This window comes from Salvia splendens, chromosome 11 (assembly GCF_004379255.2).
Source record: "Salvia splendens isolate huo1 chromosome 11, SspV2, whole genome shotgun sequence".
NCBI classification, from domain to species: Eukaryota; Viridiplantae; Streptophyta; class Magnoliopsida; order Lamiales; family Lamiaceae; genus Salvia; species Salvia splendens.
Genome location: NC_056042.1, coordinates 30,885,134 through 30,911,067, shown reverse-complemented (window position 1 = coordinate 30,911,067; position 25,934 = coordinate 30,885,134). Strand labels below are relative to the sequence as shown.

The following is a 25,934-nucleotide window of genomic DNA, read 5'->3' as shown; positions in this document are numbered from 1 at the left end:
GATCATGCAGAATCTCAAGAATCTCTTTGGTACTCAGAATCAAACCGCAAAGTCTCAAGCCTTTCGGAGTATCATGTCGAAGACAATGAAGGACGGCTCGTCTGTGAGGGACCATGTCCTCGAGATGATGGGCCACCTCAACCAGATTGAGGTCTTGGGAGGGACGATCGACCCCGAGTCCCAAGTGACTATTATCCTTCAAAGTCTTCCCCTTAGCTTCCAACAGTTCAAGCTCAATTTCGAGATGAACAAAAGGAACTACTACTTGGCAGAGCTGTTGACTGAACTTTAGTCGGCAGAGGACCTTATGGTCGAAGCTAAGGCGGCCATGATGACTCCGGTGCCTCGTTTCTCTGGCTTCAAGCCTAGCAAAGGAAAAAGGCAGACACTGAACTCAGAATCGGGCAAAGTGGCTAAGGGAAAGAAGAAAAAAGAGGGCAAACAAGAAGCCCACATGGAAGTGTTTCAAGTGTGGAGAAAAGGGGCATTGGAAGCCAGACTGTCCTAAAAAGGGCAAGGCTACAAGTATGCACCAAGCTTTAGTCATCGAGTCACGTTTGGCTTCGACATCTACTTGCACTTGGGTAATTGACACGGGAGCCACTGATCATATTTGTTTTGATCCTGACTTAATGCAGGTGACAAGACGGCTACATGATCGTGAGATCGAAGTCCAGCGGGGCGACGCTACAAAAATGGCGGCCGTTGTAGTGGGAGACGTTTATTTGCATTTTAGTAGTGATAGATTTTTTATTTTGAAGAATGTTTTGTTGATACCTTCTTTTAGAAGAAATTTAATTTCAGTTTCTAAATTAGTTTTTTATGGATATTCGATTTCTTTTAATGACAACTGCGTTATTAAGAAAGATTGTTATTATATCTGTCGTGGTATCATGGAAAACGATCTGTACACAATCACATCTACACAGTTTAATAATCGCAAATCAGAACTCAATACAACATCGAAAATTTCAAAGAAACGAAAGGAACCTTCAAGTTCAATGAACGAAACGTACTTATGGCACCTTAGACTTGGTCATGCTAATGAAAGGAGGATCCATTCTCTTGTTCAACAAGATCTTATTAAAGGTCATGCTTAGAAGGCAAGATGACCAAGAGGCCTTTTCAGGCTTAGGGCAATAGGGCTAAGGAAGTACTTGAGCAAGTTCATTCCAATGTATGTGGACCAATGTCTACTGAAGCAAGAGGTGGTTTTCGATACTTCATCACATTCATTGATGACTTCTCGAAAATTGGATATCTCTATTTGATGACCCACGAGTCAGAGTCTTTTGACAAGTTCAAGAACTTTAAGGCTCAAGTGGAAAAGTATCATGGTAAGAATATCAAATGCTTGCAATCTGATCGTGGAGGCGAATACCTCAGTGCCGAGTTTTTGAACTACTTATCGGAGTCGAGAATTGAATCCCAACTGACTGCGCCGGGCACGCCCCAGTAGAACGGCGTGGCTGAAAGAAGGAACATGACCTTGTTAAACATGGTCCGATCGATGATGAGTTATGCACGGTTACCTATTTCGTTTTGGGGACATACCTTGCTTTCTGCAAGCCATATATTAGACAATTTACCGTCAAAATCCGTACCTACTACTCCTTATGAGTTGTGGACTGGGCGCAAGCCCAATCTAGCACATCTCAAGATTTGGGGTTGCCCTGCTCATGTATTGGAAAAGGATCCAACTAAGCTAGGATCAAGGACGGAGGTATGTTTGTTTATAGGGTACCCTAGAGGGACAAAAGGTTATGAATTCTTTAGTCTCCGTGATAAGAAAGTCATTGTGAGCACTCACGCCACATTCTTAGAGGAAGACTATGTAATGAATCATAAACCCAGCAGTGAAGTGGCTCTTGAAGAGCCAACTTCTGTCATAAGTTCCATTAACCAAGAACAAGTACCAAGTGTACAAACAATTCCCGAAATTTCAACTTCTACTCCAAGTATTGTAGTGCCGCGCCGCAGTGGGAGGGTCTCTCATGAGCCCGATAGATACATTGGTTTGGGGAAATCTATGGATCGCTCCCCGGACAGCAATGTATTAGATCCCTGGAACTTTGCGCAGGCGCTGGCAGATGTTGATCATTGCTAATAGGTGAAAGCAAGGGATTCGGAACTACAATCTATGATAGACAAAGACGTCTACGATTTGTCCGTCCTACCCGAAGGCTGTACTGCCATTGGGAGTAAGTGAATATATAAACGTAAACGTGGACCCGATGGACGAGTTAAAGTCTTCAAGGCAAGACTAGTGGCCAAGGGTATACCCAAAAGGAAGGTGTCGATTACGACGAGACCTTCTCCCCGGTGGCCATGCTCAAATCGATCTGGATACTATTGTCTATTGCAGCTTATATGGATTAGGATGTATGGCAGATGGACGTTAAGACTGTGTTTCTAAACGGCGGTCTTGAGGAGACCATCTACATGGAACAACCCGAAGGATATGCCATAAAGGGCAAAGAACACATGGTTTTGAAGCTTAAAAAGGCTATTTATGGTCTTAAGCATGCATCTAGATCATGGAACCAGTGTTTCGATCAAACTGTTCGAAAGTTTGGATTCGAAAAGTGTCCAAATGAAAGCTGCGTGTATAAGAAGGTTGAAAAAGGGGAATGTAGTGTTCTTAGTTTTATATGTAGATGACATTCTTCTAATTGGAAACAGTAAAAAGATGTTGTCATCAGTACGAACATGGTTGTCAAACCAGTTCGAGATGAAAGATATGGGAGACGCGGGACACATCCTCGGAATCAAGGTTCTTCGGAATCGAGATAAGAAGATGTTGTGCTTATCTCAAGAACCTTACATCAACACAATACTTAGTCATTTTAGCATGCAGGACGCCAAGAAAGGTTTCTTACCTTTTAGACATGTCATCCATCTATCTCAAGAGATGTGCCCCAAAACGCCATCTGAGATACAAGCAATGAGAAGGATTCCATATGCTTCGACAGTTGGAAGTCTCATGTATGCTATGCTTTGTACGAGACCTAATATTTGTTTTGCTGTTGGCATGGTGGCAAGATATCAGTCTAATCCGGGCCAAGGACATTGGACTGCCATAAAGAACATACTCAAGTACCTTAAACGGACTAAGGACTATGCTCTTGTTTACAATGCAGTCGAGCTCTGTCCTTTGGGATATACTGACTCAGACTTTCAAGCTGATCAGGACTCGAGAAAATCTACTTCAGGATATATGTTCACCTTAGGAGGTGGAGCCGTAATTTGGAAGAGTGTGAAGCAGAAATGCATCGCGGACTCGACCATGGAAGCCGAGTATGTGGACGCTTCGGAGGCTGCAAAAGAGGCAGTATGGTTCAAGAACTTCCTTATGGATTTAGGTGTGGTTACGAATCTGCCCAAGAGCATCACCGTTTATTGTGACAATTCTGGTGCTGTGGCGAATTCGAAGGAACCAAGAGCTCACAAAGCGAGCAAACACATAGAGCGGAAGTATCATATCATCAGGGATATAGTGCAGAGAAGAGACATACAAGTGGTCAAGATTACGTCAAAGAACAACCTGGCAGATCCTTTTACAAAGGCATTGGCGGTGAAACCGTTCGAGGGCGACGTTGAAGGGATAGGAGTTCGACTCATTCAAGACCTCAACTCGCTTTCAGAATAAGTGGGAGAAATTTAGACGTGTGCACTACTGTCTTGTATACTCGAAAGCTGTTTTGAGTATAAGTGGGAGATTGTTAGGGTTTGTATACTAGAAATCACCTTTTCGCGTGATTGAATACTGTAAAACTCTAATTATTATTTTCCAATGAATGCAATAGATTATTTTCCAATGAATGCAACAGATTATTTAATGGATATTTATTGCATATTTAAATGTATTAGCGAACATAACAAAGTCTAAGTCTTTGTTTAGTAAACCGGTTGTGGGTTGCGCTCAATTTAAGGTACGCGGTCAGTCCTGAACAAAGAAAAATAAAATTTTCACAACCTAGATAGGCCTAGACTACCTATCATGAAAGGTTGCAATGTCAGTACGATTATTTCTAAGCCTTATTGAAATAAGATGACGTTGGTGTGGTATAGCACTGAATGGATCTAACAGCAAGACGAGTCTTTATGCTATCTACTGAAAGACGAGATCTTGATTATTAATTTCTTAATCAATGTACCTTAGCATTGAGCATACGATATTGAGTATCTACTACATTGACTTACCAAAGGTGCGGGTTTTTCGTCACCCAACGATCCAGGTATATTGAGTAGTGGTAATCATTATCTGGCGGTGCTAGGATTGCTATTATGTTGAATCGTGCGCGATGAGAGTCTCGTTTGATAACATCCACAAGAGGAGCTTGAAACAAGGTTTTATTATTCAGAACCTAGCTAGTTGGAGTTTGATTACTCTATGAATAATAAATAAGAGGTTCTTGCTAAGTCCACTCTTGGAGATTAAAATATGTTAATTAATTAAGTCCATAGCAGACATTGATTAATTAATGGATATTTCTATCTTAAGCACGGAAAATGAATTACACACACAAAAGGAAACCCGGAATACTTGTAATTTCGGATTTGGAAAGGCAGTGCAATATTACTTCTGTAGTGGCTGCTTGTAATATTCTAATATAAGCTTGTATTAAATTGTGGGTTCAATTTAATTAGTAAAAAGCTAATTGGGTGAGGTCATGTCCAAATTCTTCCTTACATCCCTGACTGGGCTCAATATGTCACTTAATATAAATAGGAGAATAAAGGAGACATAAAATACACTTTTTTCTAATCATAATTTTCGACCCTCTCCATCTAGAGAGAGAATCAAAAATTGCTCTTCTTCCGTGAGCAGTTTTCTGTCTTCGTTATTTAAGTCCTAGTACACTAGTGAGATTTGCCCACACAAATATCAGTCTACAGTCCGGGACACCAGTCAAAAGATCTGAGGTCGAGTTCTCAAGATCTTCACGTGGAGAAGGCGCAAGCCATCTTCGATTCTTAAGTGAATCAACAAAGGTAAATTGGCTAACTCCGCAGTAAGCATGTTTTAGGAATTGTTTGTGCTAAAGCATGTTTAAAATTTAAGTTATGAGCATGATACATGTGATAATTACGCGAATAGAATTTATCTAAATAATCTGCTAAATAGATCAGTATTATGTGATCCGTTCGAAACGCACTCTTCCGTTGCCAACCCCTTCACATAATCCCCTGGTCTTCCACACATGCACTCCCATACTCCCTCCTCATGCACGAGTTCGGACGAGACACATGGATCCTTATTCCCATCCGCTATGATCCTTATTTAATTAGCTACTCATACGCCTTGTTGCATGTCATGCATGAGTGTACATGCAACAATACTCCCCTCTTAAGGTTCCTTGTCCTCAAGGAACCAAGGAAACCATGCCTTAATCTCATCAGCATACTCCCAAGAAGCGTCTCCAGGTGACCGACCCTCCCAATGAATCAACCATTGCGTGACCGCTTTATTATGCCTTTTAACCATCCTACGTTCAAGTATGGCTCGGGGCACGACATCACTGATATGAGTGACTGAGGGTACTTCAGTTATCGGCCCAACCGGTGGAGTAAATGGCCAAAGGAGTGAGACGTGGAACACGTTGTGAATAGTTGCTGTTACAGGCAGATTTAGTCGATAGGCCACATTCCCAATATTTTCCAAAACCTAATAAGGTCCATAGAACTTTGGCTCGAACTTGTGATGAGCTCCTCGAATTGATTTCTGGCGATAAGTTTGCAACTTAAGCCACACCCAATCTCCAATCTCAAAGTTCCGGTCTGTACGATGTTTATTGGCTTGCTTTTACATCCTATCAGCAGCCCTTTGCAAGTTCTTTTTCAGCAAATTGATCATTTCTTCTCTGTTTCTCAGGGTAATGTCGACAGCTTCCGCTCTTGAATCCCCCGGAAGATAAGGCATGTGAATAGGTGGGGCATACCCAAACAAGGCCTCAAATGGTTCATCTTAATACTTGAATGGTAGGTCGTATTATACCAATATTCAGCCAACCCAGCCATTGATGCCAAGAATGTGGTTTCTCCCCACTGTGCACCTTAGATAACATTTCAAACATCGATTGACTACCTCTGATTGACCGTCGGTCTCGGGGTGATAGGCTGTGGAATGCAATAGCTCTACTCCCAACAAGGCTAAGAAATCCACCCAGAAATCACTCATGAATGTAGCTCCCCGATCACTAACTACCTTAGCAGGCATTCCATGGAGTTTAAACACAGAATTCATAAAGCCCTCAGCCACTTGTTTAGCCGTGAAAGGATGAGTAAGGACCATAAAATGAACGTATTTGCTCAGTCTATCCACCACCACAAATATTACATTCTTCCCTTGAGACATAGGTAGAGCTTCCACAAAGTCCACAGTGAGATCACTAAACAGAAAAGCTGGTAGGGGTAGAGGCTGAAGAAGGCCGGCTGGTGGGGAATTCTCTGCTTTAAACTGCTGGCAAGACACACACAACCTCACAAACTCCCGCACCACCCTCATCATACCGGGCCAATACAACAAAGACGATATTCTTTTGTAGGTGTCCATAGCACCCGAATGCCCAGCCAAGGATGACTCATGGAACAAGGATAATATTTGAGCCTTCAACTGCAAATCATTTCCTACTACAAGCTTCCCACACCGCCTTAGCTCCCCATTCTGCCAGATAAATCGAGGATGTGAAGTTGGCTCTTGTTGCTTCTCTTGAATAACTTTTTGAACTTGTTGATCTTTCTCCCACGAAGACCTGATCTTAGCAATGAGCTCCAGTGTAATAATGTATGATGTGAGGGCGTGGATCATCATCTCAGAAGCCCTCGAAAGTGCATCAGCTGCAAAATTTTCAGAACCTCTTCTATACTTGATCTCATAATCGAAGTGCATCAGCTTAGACATCCAAGCCTGTTGCGTAGGTGTTGTTAACTTCTGATCCATAAGATACTTCAAGCTTTGATGGTTAGTAATAATAACAAACTTCTTGCATTGTAAATAATGATATCATTTCTTGACAGCTAGCAAGATAGCCAGTAGTTCCTTTTCATACACCGAGAGAGATTGGTATTTTGGTGATAGAGTCTTACTGATATAAGCAATGGGGTGGTCTTCCTGCATCAGTACCGCTCTTATGCCGACGCCTGAAGCATCAGTTTCCACCACAAATTCCTTAGTGAAGTCAGGTAAGGCAAGAACCGGGGTTGAGCTCATAGCTGATTTCAATTTTTCAAATGCTGCCTGAGTTGCTTCTGTCCATTCAAAGGTAGATTTCTTAATAATTTCTATAAGAGGCTTTGATATTGCTCCATATCCTTGCACAAATCTCCTGTAATAGTCGGTTAGCCCCAAGAAACTCCTCACATGCTTGATGTTTTAGGTTGTGGCCAATTCTTAACTGCCTCAATCTTGCCACTGTCTGTAGTTACCCCATTTTCATATATAACATGTCCCAAATACTCCACTTCTCTTCCCCCAAAAAGACATTTGGACCTCTTGGCCAGTAAGGAATTCTTCCTCATCAGTTCTAACACCACCATCAAATGATCCAGGTGTTCCTCTTGGCTCTTGCTATAAACTAATATGTCATTAAAGAAGACCAAGATGAATTTTCTCAAATAATCTCTGAATATAGTGTTCATCAAATTCTGAAATGTAGCGGGTGCATTGGTTAAGCCGAAGGGCATGACTAAAAACTCATAGTGTCCCTCATGACTCTTAAAAGCAGTTTTATGCACATCTCCGGGTGTCATTCTCACTTGCCAGTAGCCTGATCTCAAGTCGATCTTGGTGAACCAATTGGTTGTTCCCAACTCATCCAATAACTCCTCTATAACCGGTATGGGGTACTTGTCCTTCACAGTGATAGCGTTGAGAGCCTGGTAATCTACACACATCCTCCATGTGTTGTCTTTTTTCTTCACTAACACTATTGGACTTGTATAAGGGCTTTTGCTATTTCTGATAACTCCACTTTCTAGCATCTCCTTGATCATTTCCTCAATAGCATTCTTCTGATGAGCTGCGTATTTATAGGGTCGAATATTGACAGGTTCTATCTTGTGGTTATGATTAATTTACAATTAATTTAATATTTTATTTAATAAAATCTTTTATATATATTTTTTTTATTTTATTTTTTTATATGTTTTTATATTTTTTTATATTTTTATATTTTTTTAAAAAAATTTAATTTTTTTTATATATTCAATAAAAACTTGCTGGAGTAAATAATGAACTATATTCACTATTTAATGAACTAAATAAACGTATGTTATGAAGTAATTTTTCGCATTAATTACATACTGAATTTACTTCAACTGAAAGATAATTATGTCATAACACATTATGAAGTAATAAAATAATGGAATGAAGTAATAAACAAATGGAACGATGTAATAGCATGACTGAATGAAGTAATAAACTAACGAAATGAAGGAATAAACTAATGGAATGAAGTAATAGCATGACTGAATGAAGTAATAAGTTCATTACTACTGCTTGACATTTAACACAGTTAACATTGTATTTCAATAAAATGTCATATTTATTTCATTACTAACGTTCATTTGGTTCATTATTTATTGAATATAGTTCATTACTACCGCTTAACGTTTAACACTAAAATTTGTTGTATCATTAACGTATTTCAATGACATGTCAAACTTACTTCATAACATACTTCATTTAGTTCATTATTTAGTGAATATAGTTCATTATTTACTCCGACAAGTTTATATTGAATTAAAAAAAATTTTTAAAAATTTTAAAAAAATAAAAAAATTTAAAAATTAAAATTAAAAATATATATATTTATTGAATAAAATATTAAATTAATTGTAAATTAATCCTAACCACAATATTAAAAAAATGGATGGCCCAAATTTAGTCTCTAGTTCAGTCTTAAGAAGGGTTCGACATTGATCATAACTCTGTAGTTGACATTATATGTGTGTAGTTTACATAAATTGTATATGTAGATGACAAAATAAAATTAAAAAAATAAAAATTAAAATTAAAATAAATAAAAAATTATTGAATAAAATGTACCATGAAAACCATTCTGCCCTTTCATAATTAATTAATCTAAAAATATTTTCCATGTGGCAATTTCTGGACCACTCATTTAATAAAAATGCGTGGCTGATAATGCATCTCAATTCTCAATTAGGCTAAAAAATCTCAATTGGTCACAACCTATATAAAAATATGTATATGGTGTCTGTGTGATCAAATACTAACTAATTTCCAGTAATAATTAATAATTAATATTAATTTTGTAGGTTAAAAATATCAACACAAAGACATAAATTTATCAATCTTCTTGTGTTGATAAACTTATGTCTTTGTGTTGATATTTAAATTTACATTTTGTATTGATATAATTATGTCTTTGTATTGATAATTTTAATACATAGAATTGAAAGTTATTAGCTATTACTGTAAATTAGTATTACCCTAACGCGACCAGCATCTAATCTCTAGTTAATTGGATAAAAGATAAAAATGTCAGAAATCTAGATAATTGGTTTAAAGATAATCTCTAGTTAATTGGATAAAAGATAATAATGTCAGAAATCTAGATAATTGGTTTAAAGATAATGTACTCCGTATAATGTCTAAAATTTAGATAATGTCAGAAATCAAGACAATTGGATAAAAATATGTGTCTGAAATCTATAGAATTGGAACAAATATAATAGTATATGCCTGAATGTAGTAAATGCAAAATAGAAGCGAGTATTATTCATTGTACCTAACGCTAAACCAAAAGGCAAGGCTACAAAATCTCAATTTCAGTGACACGCCTCCATAATTGATCCTGTTCTCATTCATATCTAATAATACCATTGGAATGTTCACCACAGTATTTTGGATCTGGTTGTCCAAAACATCTTCATGAATATATAGATGCGCTACACTTATTATTGAAATCATACATATATTTCCAACTTTACATACATTAAGGAGGTAGCTTTGGAGTAAAAAAGCTCCAATGTCTAGGTATGAAATTTAATCTTCGCATACAAAATTGTAGAAGCACTATTTTTTATTGTGGACAAACTTTTCTATATAGAGAAAATTCCATTCCATCCACCAATATATCTGTTACAGACCAAACAGGAGAATTCATCCCAAACAGGAGAACTCATCCCAAAAGAGTAGCCTGTTAGAAGAGAGCCCATTTAGTCTATATACCCTACATCAGTTGTTCTCACAACCGATGTGGGAATTGAGTCCGTAACATCTCACAACCGATGTGGGAATTGAGTCTGTAACATTCGACCCTCTTTTAAGGGCCAACGTCCTCGTTGGTCACGGCCACGTTCTTTGCCAGACCACCACTCCTTGGGCCACCACTCTGAGTTCTCGTTGGTCACGGCCACGTTGGTCACGGTGGATTCTTTGCCCGGCCACCACTCCGTGGGTCACCACTCCGAGCGGCCCCAAATGCACTCGTTGGTCACGGCGAGTTCGTTGCCCGGCCACCACTCCGAGCCGTTTGGGCTCTCAATGGAAGCACCAATTGTTACAGACCAAACAGGAGAACTCATCCCAAAAGACTAGCCTGTTAGGAGAGAGAGTCCATTTAGTCTATATACCCTACATCAGTTGTTCTCACAACCGATGTGGGAATTGAGTCCGTAACAATCTCTCCTTCCAAATTTGTACTAGCAATTTTCACTACAATGGATCCACACATTGATATTGATATTGATATTGATATTGATATTGATATTGATATTGATATATGCTCTCTCCCAAAAGAAAACTGGCAGAGAGATGTGCATGCCGTCCAACTTGGAGGCTTTTGGTTTATGCCTGAATCCATCAAGCCAATTCTAAGAGTCATTAACAATTTCAAGCCACTCCCTACCGATGTAATCGTAGCTACTTTTCCGAAAACCGGCACTACATGGCTCAAATCTCTCCTCTACTCCATCCTCAACCGATCCTCCAAACATAACTTGGCCGTCCAACACCCACACAACCTTGTCCCCTTCTTGGAGGTGCAAGTGTTCGCAGAGTCTGATGAGCCACTGCTTCTAGCAGCCCCCTCGGATGAGCCTCGAATATTCTCCACACACATCCCTTGTCAGCTCCTAGCCAAAACCCTAGATTCTTCGGAATGTAAGGTTGTTTACTTGACACGAAACCCTAAGGACACCCTTATCTCCATGTGGCATTTTGTGAATAAGTATAAGCCGGATCAGTCATGGTCTCTCGATGAGGCAACAGACTCATTTTGTCGCGGGGTTGGCCTATATGCGCCTTACTATGATCATGTGATTGGGTATAGAGAGCAGAGCCTCAAAAGGCCGGAGAACGTTATGTTTGTGACTTTCGAGGAGATGATGGAAGATCCACGTGGTTATGTCAAGAAATTGGACGATTTCCTAGGATGTCCATTTGAGGATGAAGATGAAGTGGAAGAGATTGTGAAGAATTGTAGTATTGAGGTACTAAGTAACCATGATGTCAAAAAGTCCAAGGAATCACCATCGCGGATTCCATTGCCGTATAATGCTTTCTTTAGAAAAGGGAAAATTGGAGATCATAATAATTATCTTAGTGATGAGTCTATTGAACGTATTGACACGCTTACTCGAGAGAGATTTCATTCCTTAGGGTTTATGTATGGGATTTAGCTCAGCCTTGCTTTTGTTGTTTTCAAATTATGTATGCTATTTTGTACTTCACCTTTGGGTCATGTCGCTGTTAATGCATCCTATCTACCCCATGTTTCTTATATGTTTGAGTGTTGTGTCTTTCATATATGGTTTTATTTCTTAGTGAATTACCAAGCCAATATAAATTTCTTTATTTTATGTACTATAGTATTTTATAGATAGTTCGTCAATCATGATTAATAAATTGATTGTATTCCTTTCTGAGACCTTCTAAGTTATATGAGCCATTTTTTAGTAATAGTTTTTCTTCTCCTTTATTTTCTTATATTTTATAATTTTTTACTTATTTATTTTATTCTTTCTGATAATTTACTTTATATATTTAAAGTATTAAACATCATTATAAACTTGGAAATAAGGGAGTGTGTGTTTATAAATTAAATGGACCAATAAGAGTTGGATTCCAAGTTTCCAACAAGCGTGTTACAATCCCATATTTCCATTTAAGACTAAAACGAAATCAAGAAATATTCTTCATAATTAAACTGAAACGAATTCTATTCGAAACGTATTTTAAATTATTGATTGCATACAACTATTGTAAAATTAAATTTCAGGACCTTTATCTTGGCAATCAAAGTCTACATTGTTTAATAAACTATGATAAACCAATATATTTATTCAAAATTCCAAACCTAGTTCAGCTATAAAACATCGGCGAAGTAAAAACTATAATTAATTAATTTAATTGGATATAATTGTCAGTTGACAACCGTTTTTTCCGAGAAAACATGTCATCATAAGTTCGGCCATTACCAAGCCAATATAATACTGTACTAACTAATTACTCATTATCCATAAAATATATGATTAACAAACACTATATTACATCAATGATTTTCTACCTTTGTTTGTATGATTTTGAATTTACATGAGTGTCCAAAAAGTAAAAGTTTGCGAATTGTATGTCATTCCAGCGACAGTAGTGCTATTTATGGTGTCATTGTGAATTTGTGATAACTTCTCCAAGTAAATAAGGAAACATATCAATTATAAAAAAATATTTCATTGAAATATATTTGCATATGAGAAATAAGTAGGTAGGAAAGACCAACACTACCAAGTAGATTAGGTGAGGCATATAAAATGAGACACTAAACTATTACTTCCATTAACTAACATAATATCTACGCAGAAAAAACAGTTATAATATCACTTTCTAATCCAAAGTTTATTTATTTTTCAGAAATAGACCATATTTGTATACCAATAAACACGTTTATTGGTCTGAGAAGTTATATTTAACTCTTACACATATTACATATTGTTTTAACTTTCAGCAAATTAATAAAATGAAGTAGCTAGTATTAAAATAATTCCACCAAATTAACTATACTCCATTATTTGGTATTTCAAAGCTCATCCAATAATTTTAAAATACATTGATTTTATCAAAGTTCATCACAGAGACATCATTGCCCACGAGCGATGCATTAATGACTGGACTTTAAGTCAGAACTAACAATTAACGCAATAAGGGTGTCCACTATAAGGTGGACACGCCCAATAGCCCCGCCCCAGTTTTTTGTCCATAGCCCCGGATTTTTGTCCATAGCCCCAAAATTCTATTTCCGCCACTATAGTGGACACCTCCAATAGCCCCCAAATTTTATAATCAATTTTCATTTTATTAATGTTTCAAGTAATTACGAACAAATTTATCGGGATATACGTACGTAGAAGAAGTCGACTATACGAATTAAAAATAAAAATAAAATTTCACTTTAAATTAAAATACAAATTAAAATAAAAATTTGTATTTAAACACACTAATTTCAAAATTAAAATTAAAATTACACACTACATTGAATCTAATACAAATCACTACCAAGTTTACACAACGCCACCACCTCCCCTACGTGCCCACACTTCTTCAATCAAATCCGCCTGCAGTGTGTTATGTGATGTGGTCCTGCGCATATCCGCGAAGCGTTGGATCAAATATTCATTGCTCCGTGGTACGCCCATCTGGATGGGCGCGGAGGCGACACCGTGACTTGTACTTGCGCCCTCTTCCGGTGCCCATCGCTCTGCCGCAAATCCTTCATCTTCTATTATCATATTATGCAATATGATACAAGCTAACATAATATTGGCGACATCATCTTCGTGCCAAACTCGTGCCGGACACCGTATAATAGCCCACCGCGATTGGAGGACACCAAAAGCCCGCTCAACGTCCTTCCTAGCACTCTCTTGTTTGTGCGCGAAATATTGTTTCTTCGGTCCTACTGGCTGGCGGACAGTCTTCACGAATACGGGCCACCGAGGATATATTCCATCTGCCAAATAGTAGCCCCTACTGTACTGCGTATCGTTGGCTACGAAGCTGATATCTGGTCCCTCACCCCGGCACTCCTCGTTGAAGAGCGGCGACGACTGAAGAACATTGATGTCGTTGTTCGAACCCGCCACGCCGAAATACGCATGCCAGATCTTCATACGGTAGTCCGCAATGGCTTCCAGTATCATCGTTGGATGTTTGCTTTTGAATCCAGTAGTGAACTGGCCTTTCCATGCCACGGGGCAGTTCCTCCACTCCCAATGCATGCAATCGATACTTCCTAACATTCCTGGGAAGCCGTGCACCGCCCCGTGCATATCCAGTAGGCGCTGACACTCATCCGGTTTGGGCTTCCGTAGAAACTCCCCACCGAAAATTTCCCGGATCCCCTTACAGAACTGCCTAAGCACTGTGAGGCTAGTCGTCTCACCCATCTGTAGGTATTCATCGAACATGTCCGCTGGTCCGGCGTAGGCAAGCTGTCGGATTGCAGCGGTGCACTTCTGTTGTGTGGACAGCCCGATCCGGCCAGCCGCATCACGCCGGAGAGTGAAGCATCGGTAATGCTCAGCCAAATTCGTCGCTATATAGTTGAACAGCCGCTGTGACATCCTGAATCTCCGGCGGAATATCTCGGGTGGATAACGGGGGTTATCCACAAAGTAATCATCCATTAAACGTTGGTGAGCACCGACGTGGTCTCGTGGGATTGTCCGCCGCTGAGTAATGGTGCGAGGGATCGGATCCTCCGCAGCCTCCGCCTCGTCTGAAAAATCGGCCGCTACCTGCTGGGCGGCCTGGTGTTGCATCTGTTGAAGCAGAGCATTCCAGTTGTCTCTCCACATATTGTTCATTTCCGTCCCAAATTTGTAGTGAGAGAAATTTGTATAGATGTTGTATTGGAATGGTGTGAAAATAATGAATGGAGTGGGGTGTATTTATAGGTGAATTGAAGTGTAAAAAAAAAAAAATTAAAAAATCGGAAAATCGCCAGCCGCGGCGGTTGTCCTTCGCTATAGGAGGCGCGCCTATAGGCGCGGCTATAGGGACGCCCGCCGCGTCCTCGCCCCGCACGCGGCTATCCCGCATCCGCCGCCTCCCTCCCCCCTCGCCGCGTCCACCTCCGAGGCGGACACCCCCTTCACTATGATAGCCGCGCCTTCCTTCTCCCTCCGCCCTCCTTCACGCCGACCGCCCCGCCTTACCCATAGTGGACACCCTAACAATAATAATTAGAGTTAAGCATGTGATTAATGACCACATCTACCAAATCCTAATTTGGTGGCTAGTCAACTTTATAATTTTCCGATTATGACCCCACGGAACCAGTAGTATATTTGTCATTGAGTGATGCTAAATGGCCATAATGTGGCCGGCCATAAAGAGTTAATTTAGTCCATTTACATGTATAAAAAAATTAGAATTACCGATATAAACTTATATGTGTGTGAATGGACTTGTGAGTTGATACTTATCTTTGAATTCCATTACGTAAAACACATTAATATCACGAATTACTGTATACGTTGAGCAACAATCAAGAAATGACAGTAGTAATAAGTTGAGCAAAAACTTCGAAAGAGCAACACTAACATGTTGAGTAGTAACATATAATGAAGATGATATAAAAGTAAAATCAAGTAGTATTAAACAAAAAATTTAAAAAAATTTAATTTTTTTGTTATTTAATTAATTTATGGCTGGCCATAATGTGGCCGCATAGCTTTATTCTTTATCATTATACTAACATTAAAAGACATGTTTTTTGTATTTTTTAATAATAAACACCTATATATGTCACCAATAAAAATGACGTTAATGTGACTTTTTATTCGTTATAGCATTCAAATTCACATCAGTTTTTTTTGTTTGCAAGGAAGAAAGTTCATGATACGCGATTCTATCGGAACCAAAAAATATTGGTTTAAATATATCTATAATCAAAATTTAGGTGAAAGTTGGTGATTTTTAAACAATTTTAACCCAAAATTAAATATATACAGTAAAATTATTAATCACAAATGGGGTCTAGATTTGCTCTTAGATAGAACCAGCTATTAGATGAACTCATGGGGTGAAAATTCCATGCATGTTTTGCTAGTAGATTTGTTCAAGTTCAAATTGCATAAACATTGTATGTTGAATTAGATTATTATCGTAAAATTTTCAAATCTAGAAATTATTTTTTGGTCGTATATATGATCATAACAAAAATATAATACTAGAAAAAGAAAATACTATATTACCATAAAATTTTGACATAAAGTCTCAATATCTAACCATAATTTATAATGATACGACGACTTCACAAAAATTTAGTCAAAGGAAATATAAAAATGTAGCTTTCAGAATCCCAAAACCATAACAGGCCAGTAGGTAATTAAATACCTTGTGATTAAATGTTTCCACAAAGAATAACATGGGACATATATATAACCATTTTGAGTGTTTCAAACTGCTTTTATAGCATATCTATTTTTTTTTATTTTTTTTTTTCTGATATGGTAAGATGCCATGTTTCAAAGAATCTTGTAAAATCAACTTATTCGGAGAGCTCGTATTTACTTTTACTCTTATCTTTCTTTTTTGTTGATGGGGCTGTTTCAAAATGAGAGTAGGGAAGTATGGAGTCAATTGTGTGCACTTGGGGTTTGGCTCCATAAACTGTGGAAAGGTTGAATGTGGCTTATAAAATATGCTCTATTAATATGAAATACAGATATTACAAATGCTGACTCATCTCCATGTCAGTCATGCTTGGACTGGCCCCAGGTATCATCAACAAAAATCTTTTTCATCTCTACACTTCCACATTAAAATAATTTCTATTGGTCGTCGATGCCTATGGTATTATTCTTAAAGTATGTTTTGGATGCTTATGCCTAGATTTTGCTATAAATTTGGGTCTTTCTCTCTCACTCCTCTTACATCTTGTGTGTTTGTTACAAAAGTTAGGTAACATTTTGACATCCCATTGACTTATTTTCGTGCATTGTGTATACATTTCATGGCGTTTTTCTTGTTTTCTTGCAGTTAGAAGAGAAAAACAACGCAGAATCTTCTGTGAAAAATGACGATCACAGCAGTTCCAGTCGTTAAGAATGGCTGCCTCATGGTGAGAGGCAAGGTTGTCCTAACTGGAGTGCCAGACAATGTTGTCGTCTCACCAGCAAGCTCGGGTGCAGCCTACGTTGGGGCCAAGGCCCCCACCTCAAGCTCTTGCCATGTCATCAATCTTGGGATTCTTGAGTGAGTTCTTGATCTCAGAGGTTCAAGATATGGTCAACATTTCTAGGATATGATTGGGATTAAATTCTTGTTCTTTTGTTGTTTTTTATGAATAGGGATTACAAGTTTATGTGCTTGTTATAGCCAAGATTTGGTGGATGATACTGCGAGTTGGGAGATCAGCGAGTGAGATTCCAATGGAGACTCAGATGCTTATGTTGGAGGGTAGGGGAGGATTCAGTGCTACACGTGGCAGAAGAAGAAGCTCCTGCAACGGGGCAGAGATTCTACGTGCTCATGCTGGCTGTGCTGGACGGACCCTTCAGGACTACATTGCAGGGGACTGCATTGAATGAGCTTCAATTCTGCTACCAAAGTGGTTGGTTTCATCTCAAGATAGAGCATTATTTATACTGCTCCATTCGAGTAGTGGCTGATGTTATGTTCTGATTTTCTTTTTCCGATTTTGAAGGTGATGCTGGTGTTGAGACTGCACAAGCAATGGAGGGAGTGTTTGTTAACTCAGGGGATAATCCTTTTGAATTGATCAAGGATTCAATCAGGTATGTTTTGCTTCTTTTTCAAGATTTTAGTTTTAGATGTCTGGCATCAATTTCCTTGACTCTGTGAAACCATTCATCTCTTTTTAGGATTCTGTCCAAACACAAGGGTACATTCACTCATCTACAAAACAAGAAGGTATGTTATATATTATCCCTTCGTCTAGACAAACACACACAGTATGATTTGAGATTGAACTGGATTTCGAATTTAGGCTCCCGCACATTTAGATTGGTTTGGCTGGTGCACTTGGGATGCATTCTATACAGAAGTCAGCCCAAAAGGGATCAAAGATGGCCTTGAGAGGTTCGATCACTTAATCACGATGCCTTATTTCACACTTGGTGTATGACTGGGATCCCTTTTTACTGAATAAACTGTATGAAACTTTTGTGTTTTTACATAGTTTCAAAGAAGGGGGGATTTCTCCGAAGTTCTTGATCATAGACGATGGGTGGCAGGAAACAGTCAACGAGTTCCACAAAGAAGGAGAACCTCGGATTGAAGGAACACAGTAAGTCCCATGACCAGAACTTAGTCCACTTTGATGAGATTATAGCTCAGTAGTGGTGTTTTTGTTTGTGTAGGTTTGCAACAAGATTGATAGATATAAAAGAGAACAACAAATTCTGTTCAGAATCTCCAGGTTCGAGCAAGAACTTGAAAGAACTGATTCAATACATCAAAGAGAACTATGGACTAAAGTAAGCTCCAAGATCATCAAATTCTTGTCTGAAACAAGCCAAAAGTACAACCTCAAAATCCTCAAATTGTTTTTTTTCTTGATTTAGGTATGTGTACATGTGGCACGCCTTAGCCGGTTACTGGGGTGGAGTTCTTGAATCATCTGAGGCTATGAAAAAGTACAAAAATAAGCTCGAATACCCAATTCTGTCTCAAGGTAACATCGGTAACATAAGGGACATAGCCCTTGACAGCTTGGAGAAGTATGGTGTGGGAGTGATCGATCCTCACAAGGTTTTCGACTTCTACAACGATATGCACAGCTACCTTGCCAGCAGTGGTGTGGATGGTGTCAAGGTTGATGTTCAGAATCTGTTGGAGACATTAGGATCCGGATATGGTGGTCGGGTCTCAATCACTAAACGATATCATGAAGCTCTCGATGAGTCCATAGACAGAAACTTTACAGAGAATAATCTGATCTGTTGTATGTGCCACAATTCAGACTCCATTTTCAGGTATATTTCTTGATTGCACCCTATTTGGCCCTGCATTGTCTTTTGTTCTGTTTAGAAGTAATGAACACCATGTGCTTGGATCGATGTTTTAGCTCGAAGAGGAGTGCCACAGCTAGAGCATCTGAAGATTACATGCCTAATGAGCCAACTTTTCAGACATTGCACATCGCATCAGTCTCTTTCAACAGCCTTCTACTTGGAGAGATTGTGGTTCCTGATTGGGATATGTTTCATGTGAGCATTTCTTGCATCATTTTAGGCTAACATATTTCAAGAAAACAATCTTGTTTAGATGTTAAGTTTTTCTAAATATGTTGGATGCAGAGCAACCATAGCACAGCTGAGTTCCACGGTGGAGCAAGGGCAATAGGGGGTTGTCCAGTCTATGTTAGGTAAGAACCTCATCTCATGTGATCAATAAACTCATGAAAAATCCATTACAAACTCGATATTTTGGAGGTCACTGATTTGATCGAATGATGCAGTGACCAGCCGGGAAAGCACAATTTCAAGATCCTGAGGAAGCTCGTTCTGCCTGATGGATCAGTGCTTCGGGCTAGATATGCAGGCAGGCCTACCCGGGACAGCCTGTTTATTGACCCGGTCATGGATGGGAAGAGGTAATAAAACAATCTTGGTGTTTTTTTTTAACTTAGATGGATAATATGAAAATCTAATGATATTCCTAAAACTCATCACAGCCTTCTCAAGATATGGAACTTGAACAAGGTGACTGGAGTAGTTGGCGCTTTCAACTGCCAAGGAGCTGGATCTTGGCCTATGAAAGAGTCTGAACCGGTCAAAAAATCTTCCCCCACGGACACTTCTATCTCCGGCCGTGTGAGTCCAAACGATGTAGAGTTTCTTGAAGAAATTGCAGGGGAAAACTGGTTAGGAGACTCGGCTGTGTATGCATTCAACTCGGGAACAATTTCTAGAGTGGCAAAGGGTGAAATTATTGATGTGTCATTAGGCCTATTACAATGTGAAATCTTCACCATCTCACCAATAAAGGTAAGTAATAAAATAAGCTTGTTTAGGCTCACCAAAGTTTAATATTTCACATTCAAAAGCACTAACACAGACTTTACATTGTATACAGACACTCAAAGGTAGCATTGAGTTTGCTCCCATTGGCTTGATTATCATGTACAACTCCGGTGGAGCAGTTGAAGAATGTGCGGTCATCGGTGCCAGCGACAGAATCATGATCAAAGCAAGAGGGTGTGGAGTATTTGGAGGGTATTGCAGTATCAAACCAAGTTCTTGCAAGGTTGACAAGAGAAATGAGGAGTTCACATACAACTCTGAGAATGAACTATTCACAGTCTATCTTCAGAGTGATGGTAGTTTCAAGGAGATTGAAATTGTATTTTGACACAATCATATGTGATCCAATTTTTCACTAATTTACATTTTTATACAAGTATCAGCAAGGCTCTTTTTTTTCTTTTTTAAATAACAAATTAAAAACAAAGTTTCGAAGAGCCAACGAGTTACTACCAAGTAATTGAGTTAACCTAGAAAGTCTCAAAATTTTGTGCATATAACGGTACCCAATAAGAATATTGGTCCAATAAAGTATGACCGAAACTTATTGATTTCGTGCATATTCGTTTATTTAGTCGATGTAAACATCTCGTTTGATACTACTTTCATTTTAGTAACTCTGAAATTTTTTATTGGGCAATTAAATTTACAAATTCATTAAAATTCAAAATAAATAAGGCACAAAACTATGGGTTATTATTTCTAGAAAAGAATATTTTGGGAGACTATTGACTTCGTTTACTGCTATGATAACACAAGTGAATCCATATTCTAACTAATTAAACATTGCCTCAAATAGATACTTTTACTAAAAATAAAATCAAATTGTAATAATCTACTCCAGAAAATTAGTTAAAACTGTTATTTTCATCTGTTTGATTGTAATAAAAGAAAGAAGCAAGAAGATAATTAAATATCTGGATTAAACAAAGAGGAATAATGGCACCTTATCCTCGACTTGAAAGCCATACGAGCGCCAACATTTTCACCACAACCCCTTCTAAACCCCTTTCCTTCTCTTCACCACTCTATCCCTTGAAATTCTGCAAATACAATGGCTTTTGCAGCTACTACAGCGTTGATATCAAGCCCTACGCCCTTCACTCCATCCAAAATCTCTTCTTCTCGCCCCTGTCTCTCAGTTCCGTACAAACCAGCGAATTCCCAGCTTTGCTCCAAGCCCTTATCCTCGCTTTCACTCACTTCTTTATTCTGTCTCACAAGGAAGGAGAAAAGCTTTTTGTCAGCTCTAGGTGAGGATGCTCCGGCAGTTCTTGAAGAAATTGATGGGAAATTGGACTGGGATGAGGCTGCCGATGATGAAAGTGGGGCCGAAGGAGAAGAGGGCGAGGGGGTTATCTTCGTCGAGCCGCCGGAGGGGGCCAAAGTGTATGTAGGGAATTTGCCTTTTGATGTTGATGGTGACAGATTGGGTGAGCTCTTTCAGCAGGCTGGAGTTGTTGAGGTTTCTGAGGTATAATTGGTTTTCTTTTTTTTCTGTGATTTTGATGGAATGGGCTGTAAATTAATGAATAAAGGTTGAATCTTGATGGGTTGAGTTTGTTGTTTTATGATTTTTGTGGTTGTTTATTTTGGATATGAAGATTTTTTTTAATTCCATAATTTTGTTGGGTGTGGATTGTGATGCAGAATGGATGAATTTGACACATAGAATGTGTTTTTGATGTGAAATAGGATGAGTTTACTCTGATATGCTTGGAAGATTTTCTTTAGTCATGTTTGATGAGTTTTCTATGTATAACGATGAGGTGAGTGAGTTTATTGTGTTTCTGTTGTGTTGATTATGTAGTTGCTTTGTGCAGGTTATCTACGATAGGATGTCTGGTAACAGCCGCGGATTTGGTTTCGTGACAATGAGCACTGTGGAAGAGGCCGAAAAGGCCGTGGAGTTGTTCAGCCGTTATGTAAGTTTCATAGACTGCATTACATTATGCCGTTGGCATAGATTTTGCGAATCAGTATCTCTGTTTCTTTGTGCCGGTTTCTTGATTTATTGGTCGTTTCGAAGTTTCTAGACAGCAATTAGCGATCAATATCATTCACGCATCTACTACTTGTATCTTTAAATATGCAACGCGTGTAAATACCATCTATGATTAGTTTATACCTTGATGGTTTTCCGTTAGGATTTACCTTTCGTTCCTTCCCCTTCTTGAACAGGATTTGGACGGCCGGTTCTTGACTGTCAACATTGCTGCACCCAAAGGATCACGGCCAGAGCGTGCTCCTAGAGAAGTCGGTCATAGAATATACATTGGCAACCTTCCATGGAGTGTGGATAGCGGCCGCCTTGAGGAGATTTTCAGTGAGCACGGTGCGGTTGTTAGTGCCCGGGTAGTCTCTGACAGGGAAACTGGAAGGTCGCGTGGTTTTGGCTTTGTAGAGATGTCGACCGAGTCTGAGATGAACGATGTCATTTCCAGCCTTGATGGAGAGGTAAATCCTTTTGCTCCCTCTCAATTAATGTAGTCTGTGTATCCAAATGGGAAATAATGTATTTGTTGGTGCAGACTTTGGATGGGAGACCGATCAGAGTGAATGCTGCCTTGGAAAGACAAACCCGCGGCCGATTTTGATTGCTAAGCAACTAGTTATTGTTGTATTATTACATGTCTTGTTTTGTGGTGGAATTTTGAGTTCATTAATAGGTTCCAATCTTGTTGGATGTTACTTTGGATTTGAACATTAACAATAGAGTCCTATATCTATGGTAATATTGTTATGCATTTTTCAACACATTTAATGGCCTGAATTTCAATGACACAATTTACATATACCAAATCAAATGTGCGATGAAATAAACACTACTACTCCATCTATCCCAGTTAAGATGACCCTTTCCTTTTTTTCGCAATTGTATTGAAAAAATGACAATAAATAATTAAGGTGGAGAGAGAATAATATAGAATCTCCTCTATATTATTTTCTTTATTACTTTACTTTCTCTTCATTTTAACTAATTATTATATTTTTCCAAAAATACTTGCAAAAAAAATGGGTAATCTTTACTGGGACGGAGGGAGTATTAAAATATTGAAAGCTAGTCTCTTAGTTCATAGACCCTAAACCCTAAACATAACGATGGATTACTTACAGCGCAACATAACTCTATACCTAATATTGTGGACCCTGGATCTGAGCTTCTCGGCTTGTCAATGGAACGTAACGCACAGAGGCTTCGCTCCGGACACTTAGGCTGCCATCCTCATTCTTGTCAACGACTTGCAGATCCTGGAAGACATTCCCCACGGGGATCACCAATCTGCCACCTGGCTTCAGTTGCTCGATGAGTGCTGGAGGAATTTCTACTGCAGCAGCTCCAACGTGAATAGCATCATAGGGCGCGTGCTCCAGCCAGCCCTGCCTGCCGTCTGTTATTACGTAGTGGCACGAGTGATTATTGTAGATGTATGTCATGATGATTTGAAAATGTACAAAGAAATGAAGAAATACCTGCAGCATGAATTGAGAGGGACCCTTCTTTAAGTAGGGGAGCTGCAGCACTCTTTTTGATACTTTCGATAGAAGACTCGACTAGTTCTGGAATATGTTCGACTCCAACTGCATGCCCTTCTGGTCCAACCATGACAGCAAGGCAAGCGGTCAAATACCCAGTCCCTACAATATGAGGCTCGACGAATTACTAAATTTCGAAAAATAAGCAAAATCTCACATTAAAGATACAAGCTTCTCACCAACATTGAGTTACCATAACTAACAAAGTGGCCAAAATGACCTCCACTGTAGTATAAGAAACCTTTAAGCGAATGCAACAATATAAATTTACCCGAACCAACATCCAGTGCGCACATGCCGGGCTTCAAATGGTTCTCCAACAATTCAAGGCACATTGCATGCATATGAGGAGCAGAAATCGTAGCATTGTGGCCTATTGGCATAGGACTATCAAGATAGGGCTGTGCACCCGGCGGCACAAACAAAGCCCTGTCGATTGTTTCCATTACTTCTGCTACTTTCTTCGATCTTATCACGCCTGAGCTCTGCAAATGAGACACCATATCTTGGTTCCTACCAATACCACTTCCAGCCCAGAACTGCTGTTGGGAAACATAAAACAATATTGAGGTCAGACTTAACACACAGATCTGTCTCAAAACCTGTCACAAAATCATCATGAAAAGAGAAAGAACAAAAAGAGCAATATCATTTATCAAATAAAGTAAAATTTGATTTTCTAGTAAATCCACATTGTTCTGCAGCTACTTTCTTATCGGGAAGGTTTACGCATAAACATCTGAAACGTCTCGGCTTATTGCAGAACAGGCATCTTTACCTACCAAGTACCAACAGCAACACGAAGCACTTCTTTTAAATGCATTTATATCATCTAAATCTTTGCAGATTGAACAGATTATCTCTTAGTCTGGTTAAACTAGCAGCACAATCTAAATCAACACAGTGATAACCATAAATTCATAGCCTTGAATATATGCCTTATTTCATTCTTTAACTAAACATGCTCTAAATCGAACGATATACTCTAAAGAGCTTCAAATTGTATTTTATCCAAAACAATCACATGTTTTTATCATCATATCGTATTCATACAGAACTTAGACATCTTCACAACCAAAGAAACCTCAACACAATCATTTCATGAACAGTAATCACTTACAAGTCAACACAATTCTGCCACTTAGTTACATAACTCGTTAAAAGAAAAACATAATTCTCAAATTTCATCCATCAGAATCCGCTCTCTCTAATAAGTATATCAAATAGGAATACACAGAGAGAAAGAAGAGAGTTTGCGTACCTCCATGCGGGAAAAGAGAGCGTTCCCCGTGAGGAGATAGGGGTAGGCGCGGCAGCGGCGGTAGGAGAAGGCGGCCAGCTTCGGCGGGGGGCGGGGAGTGAGATGTAAATAGGATGAGTGAAGAGGAATACGATGTCCCCAGCGGGTCACAATTGCTGAAAGTGAAGAATGATTGGAGGAGGAATGCATTTTTTTAATATAATCCTCGAAATTTCTGCATTGTTCTGTTCCTCTGCTTCGTGTCCCTCTCCTGTCTTCCCCCTTGTCGACACCTCCACAACCTTCCTCCCTATCCAACCCAATTTGGGCTGGGCTTTTTATGCCTATTTTAGATCCGGCCCATATATATGCTATAGTATACTAATTAGCTTGGGCCTAGTTTCAATTACACTACGATTTCAAAGGGGTGCACCGGTTGTGGCCTTCGCTATTGTATATTAATAAACTAAAGTGGAGATAATCAAAATTGCGAGTAGAGTTGTCAATTGGGTCGACATGGGTTGAAATAGGTTCTAATTGTCCATTTCAAACTTAGACCTATCCACTTTTATGGTGGGCCTGAGCTAGTTTGAGCCCCAAGTTGCATGGCATGTGGTAAGTTTAACGTGAAGTTAAATGTAATAATAGTCTCGGTTTAACTTCGTACAAATGTAAAAAAAAAATGTGAAAGTAGATGATAAAAGTTTATAAAATAAAAGACCTACATCCATATACTTCTTCTGGTCCGGGCAAGACTTCTATTTTAACAAATGAATTTGGAAAATACTCCCTCCGTCTTATAAACATAAGGATACTTTCTTTTTTCATCCATCACATAAAAATATCTCATTCCATTTATAGAAAATTCTTACAAACTCATTACCCATATATACATCAATTTATTTTATAAATATATTTATTACTAATATTATTTTATAGTATATAATTGTGTTATCATTATAATAATTATATTATTTACAAAATAAAGAAGATTAAGTAGTTCAATTGTGAAGTAGTGGTACTGAATTCTAAATTTTAATTAAACAAAAATTGGAACTAAGCATTGTTGAATTTTTTTTTTTTTTACCCAATTAGCCCGACGGATTAGCTAGAAACCCGAAATATTAGGGTTAGGGTCGAA

The 25,934-nt window shown here is 38.7% G+C and overlaps 3 protein-coding genes and 1 pseudogene across 4 annotated transcripts; 3 read left to right on the top strand and 1 right to left on the bottom strand.

Annotated features, from left to right (window-relative positions):
* Nucleotides 1-10,818: 10,818 nt before the first annotated feature.
* Nucleotides 10,819-11,649, top strand: LOC121754787 (cytosolic sulfotransferase 5-like). Its single transcript, XM_042150093.1, has one exon. The coding sequence runs from the start codon at nt 10,819-10,821 to the stop codon at nt 11,647-11,649; it is 831 nt and encodes a 276-aa protein (XP_042006027.1).
* Nucleotides 11,650-16,911: 5,262 nt separating this feature from the next.
* LOC121753690 lies at nt 16,912-20,395 on the top strand (annotated as a pseudogene).
* A 563-nt stretch (nt 20,396-20,958) lies between these two features.
* LOC121755878 (28 kDa ribonucleoprotein, chloroplastic-like) lies at nt 20,959-22,773 on the top strand. Its single transcript, XM_042151300.1, has 4 exons — nt 20,959-21,490; nt 21,840-21,941; nt 22,198-22,473; nt 22,548-22,773. Exons 1-4 carry the CDS (start codon nt 21,071-21,073, stop codon nt 22,611-22,613), a joined length of 864 nt encoding a protein of 287 aa, XP_042007234.1. The 5' UTR covers nt 20,959-21,070; the 3' UTR covers nt 22,614-22,773.
* Nucleotides 22,774-22,780: 7 nt separating this feature from the next.
* LOC121755877 (protein-L-isoaspartate O-methyltransferase 1-like) lies at nt 22,781-25,070 on the bottom strand. 2 transcript variants are annotated; one of them, XM_042151297.1, is made up of 4 exons: nt 24,815-25,070; nt 23,825-24,095; nt 23,491-23,655; nt 22,781-23,408 (listed from the first exon to the last, which is right to left on the bottom strand). In XM_042151297.1, the coding sequence occupies exons 1-4, from the start codon at nt 25,001-25,003 to the stop codon at nt 23,152-23,154; spliced, it is 882 nt and encodes a 293-aa protein (XP_042007231.1). In that variant the 5' UTR covers nt 25,004-25,070; the 3' UTR covers nt 22,781-23,151. The 2 variants fall into 2 exon arrangements, with proteins under 2 accessions (XP_042007231.1, XP_042007233.1); XM_042151299.1 differs by having other exon boundaries at nt 23,825-24,092; nt 24,815-25,069.
* Between the last annotated feature and the right edge of the window lie 864 nt (nt 25,071-25,934).

Coding starts and splice junctions, on each gene's coding strand:
- LOC121754787 (XM_042150093.1), top strand. CDS start 10,819: ATGCCTGAATCCATCAAGCCAATTCTAAGAGTCATTAACAATTTCAAG.
- LOC121755878 (XM_042151300.1), top strand. CDS start 21,071: ATGGCTTTTGCAGCTACTACAGCGTTGATATCAAGCCCTACGCCCTTC. Junction 21,491..21,839: donor GAGTTGTTGAGGTTTCTGAG/GTATAATTGGTT, acceptor TGCTTTGTGCAG/GTTATCTACGATAGGATGTC. Junction 22,474..22,547: donor TTTCCAGCCTTGATGGAGAG/GTAAATCCTTTT, acceptor TTGTTGGTGCAG/ACTTTGGATGGGAGACCGAT.
- LOC121755877 (XM_042151297.1), bottom strand. CDS start 25,003: ATGCATTCCTCCTCCAATCATTCTTCACTTTCAGCAATTGTGACCCGC. Junction 24,096..24,814: donor CTCTCTTTTCCCGCATGGAG/GTACGCAAACTC, acceptor GTTTCCCAACAG/CAGTTCTGGGCTGGAAGTGG. Junction 23,409..23,490: donor CCTCTCAATTCATGCTGCAG/GTATTTCTTCAT, acceptor ACGTAATAACAG/ACGGCAGGCAGGGCTGGCTG.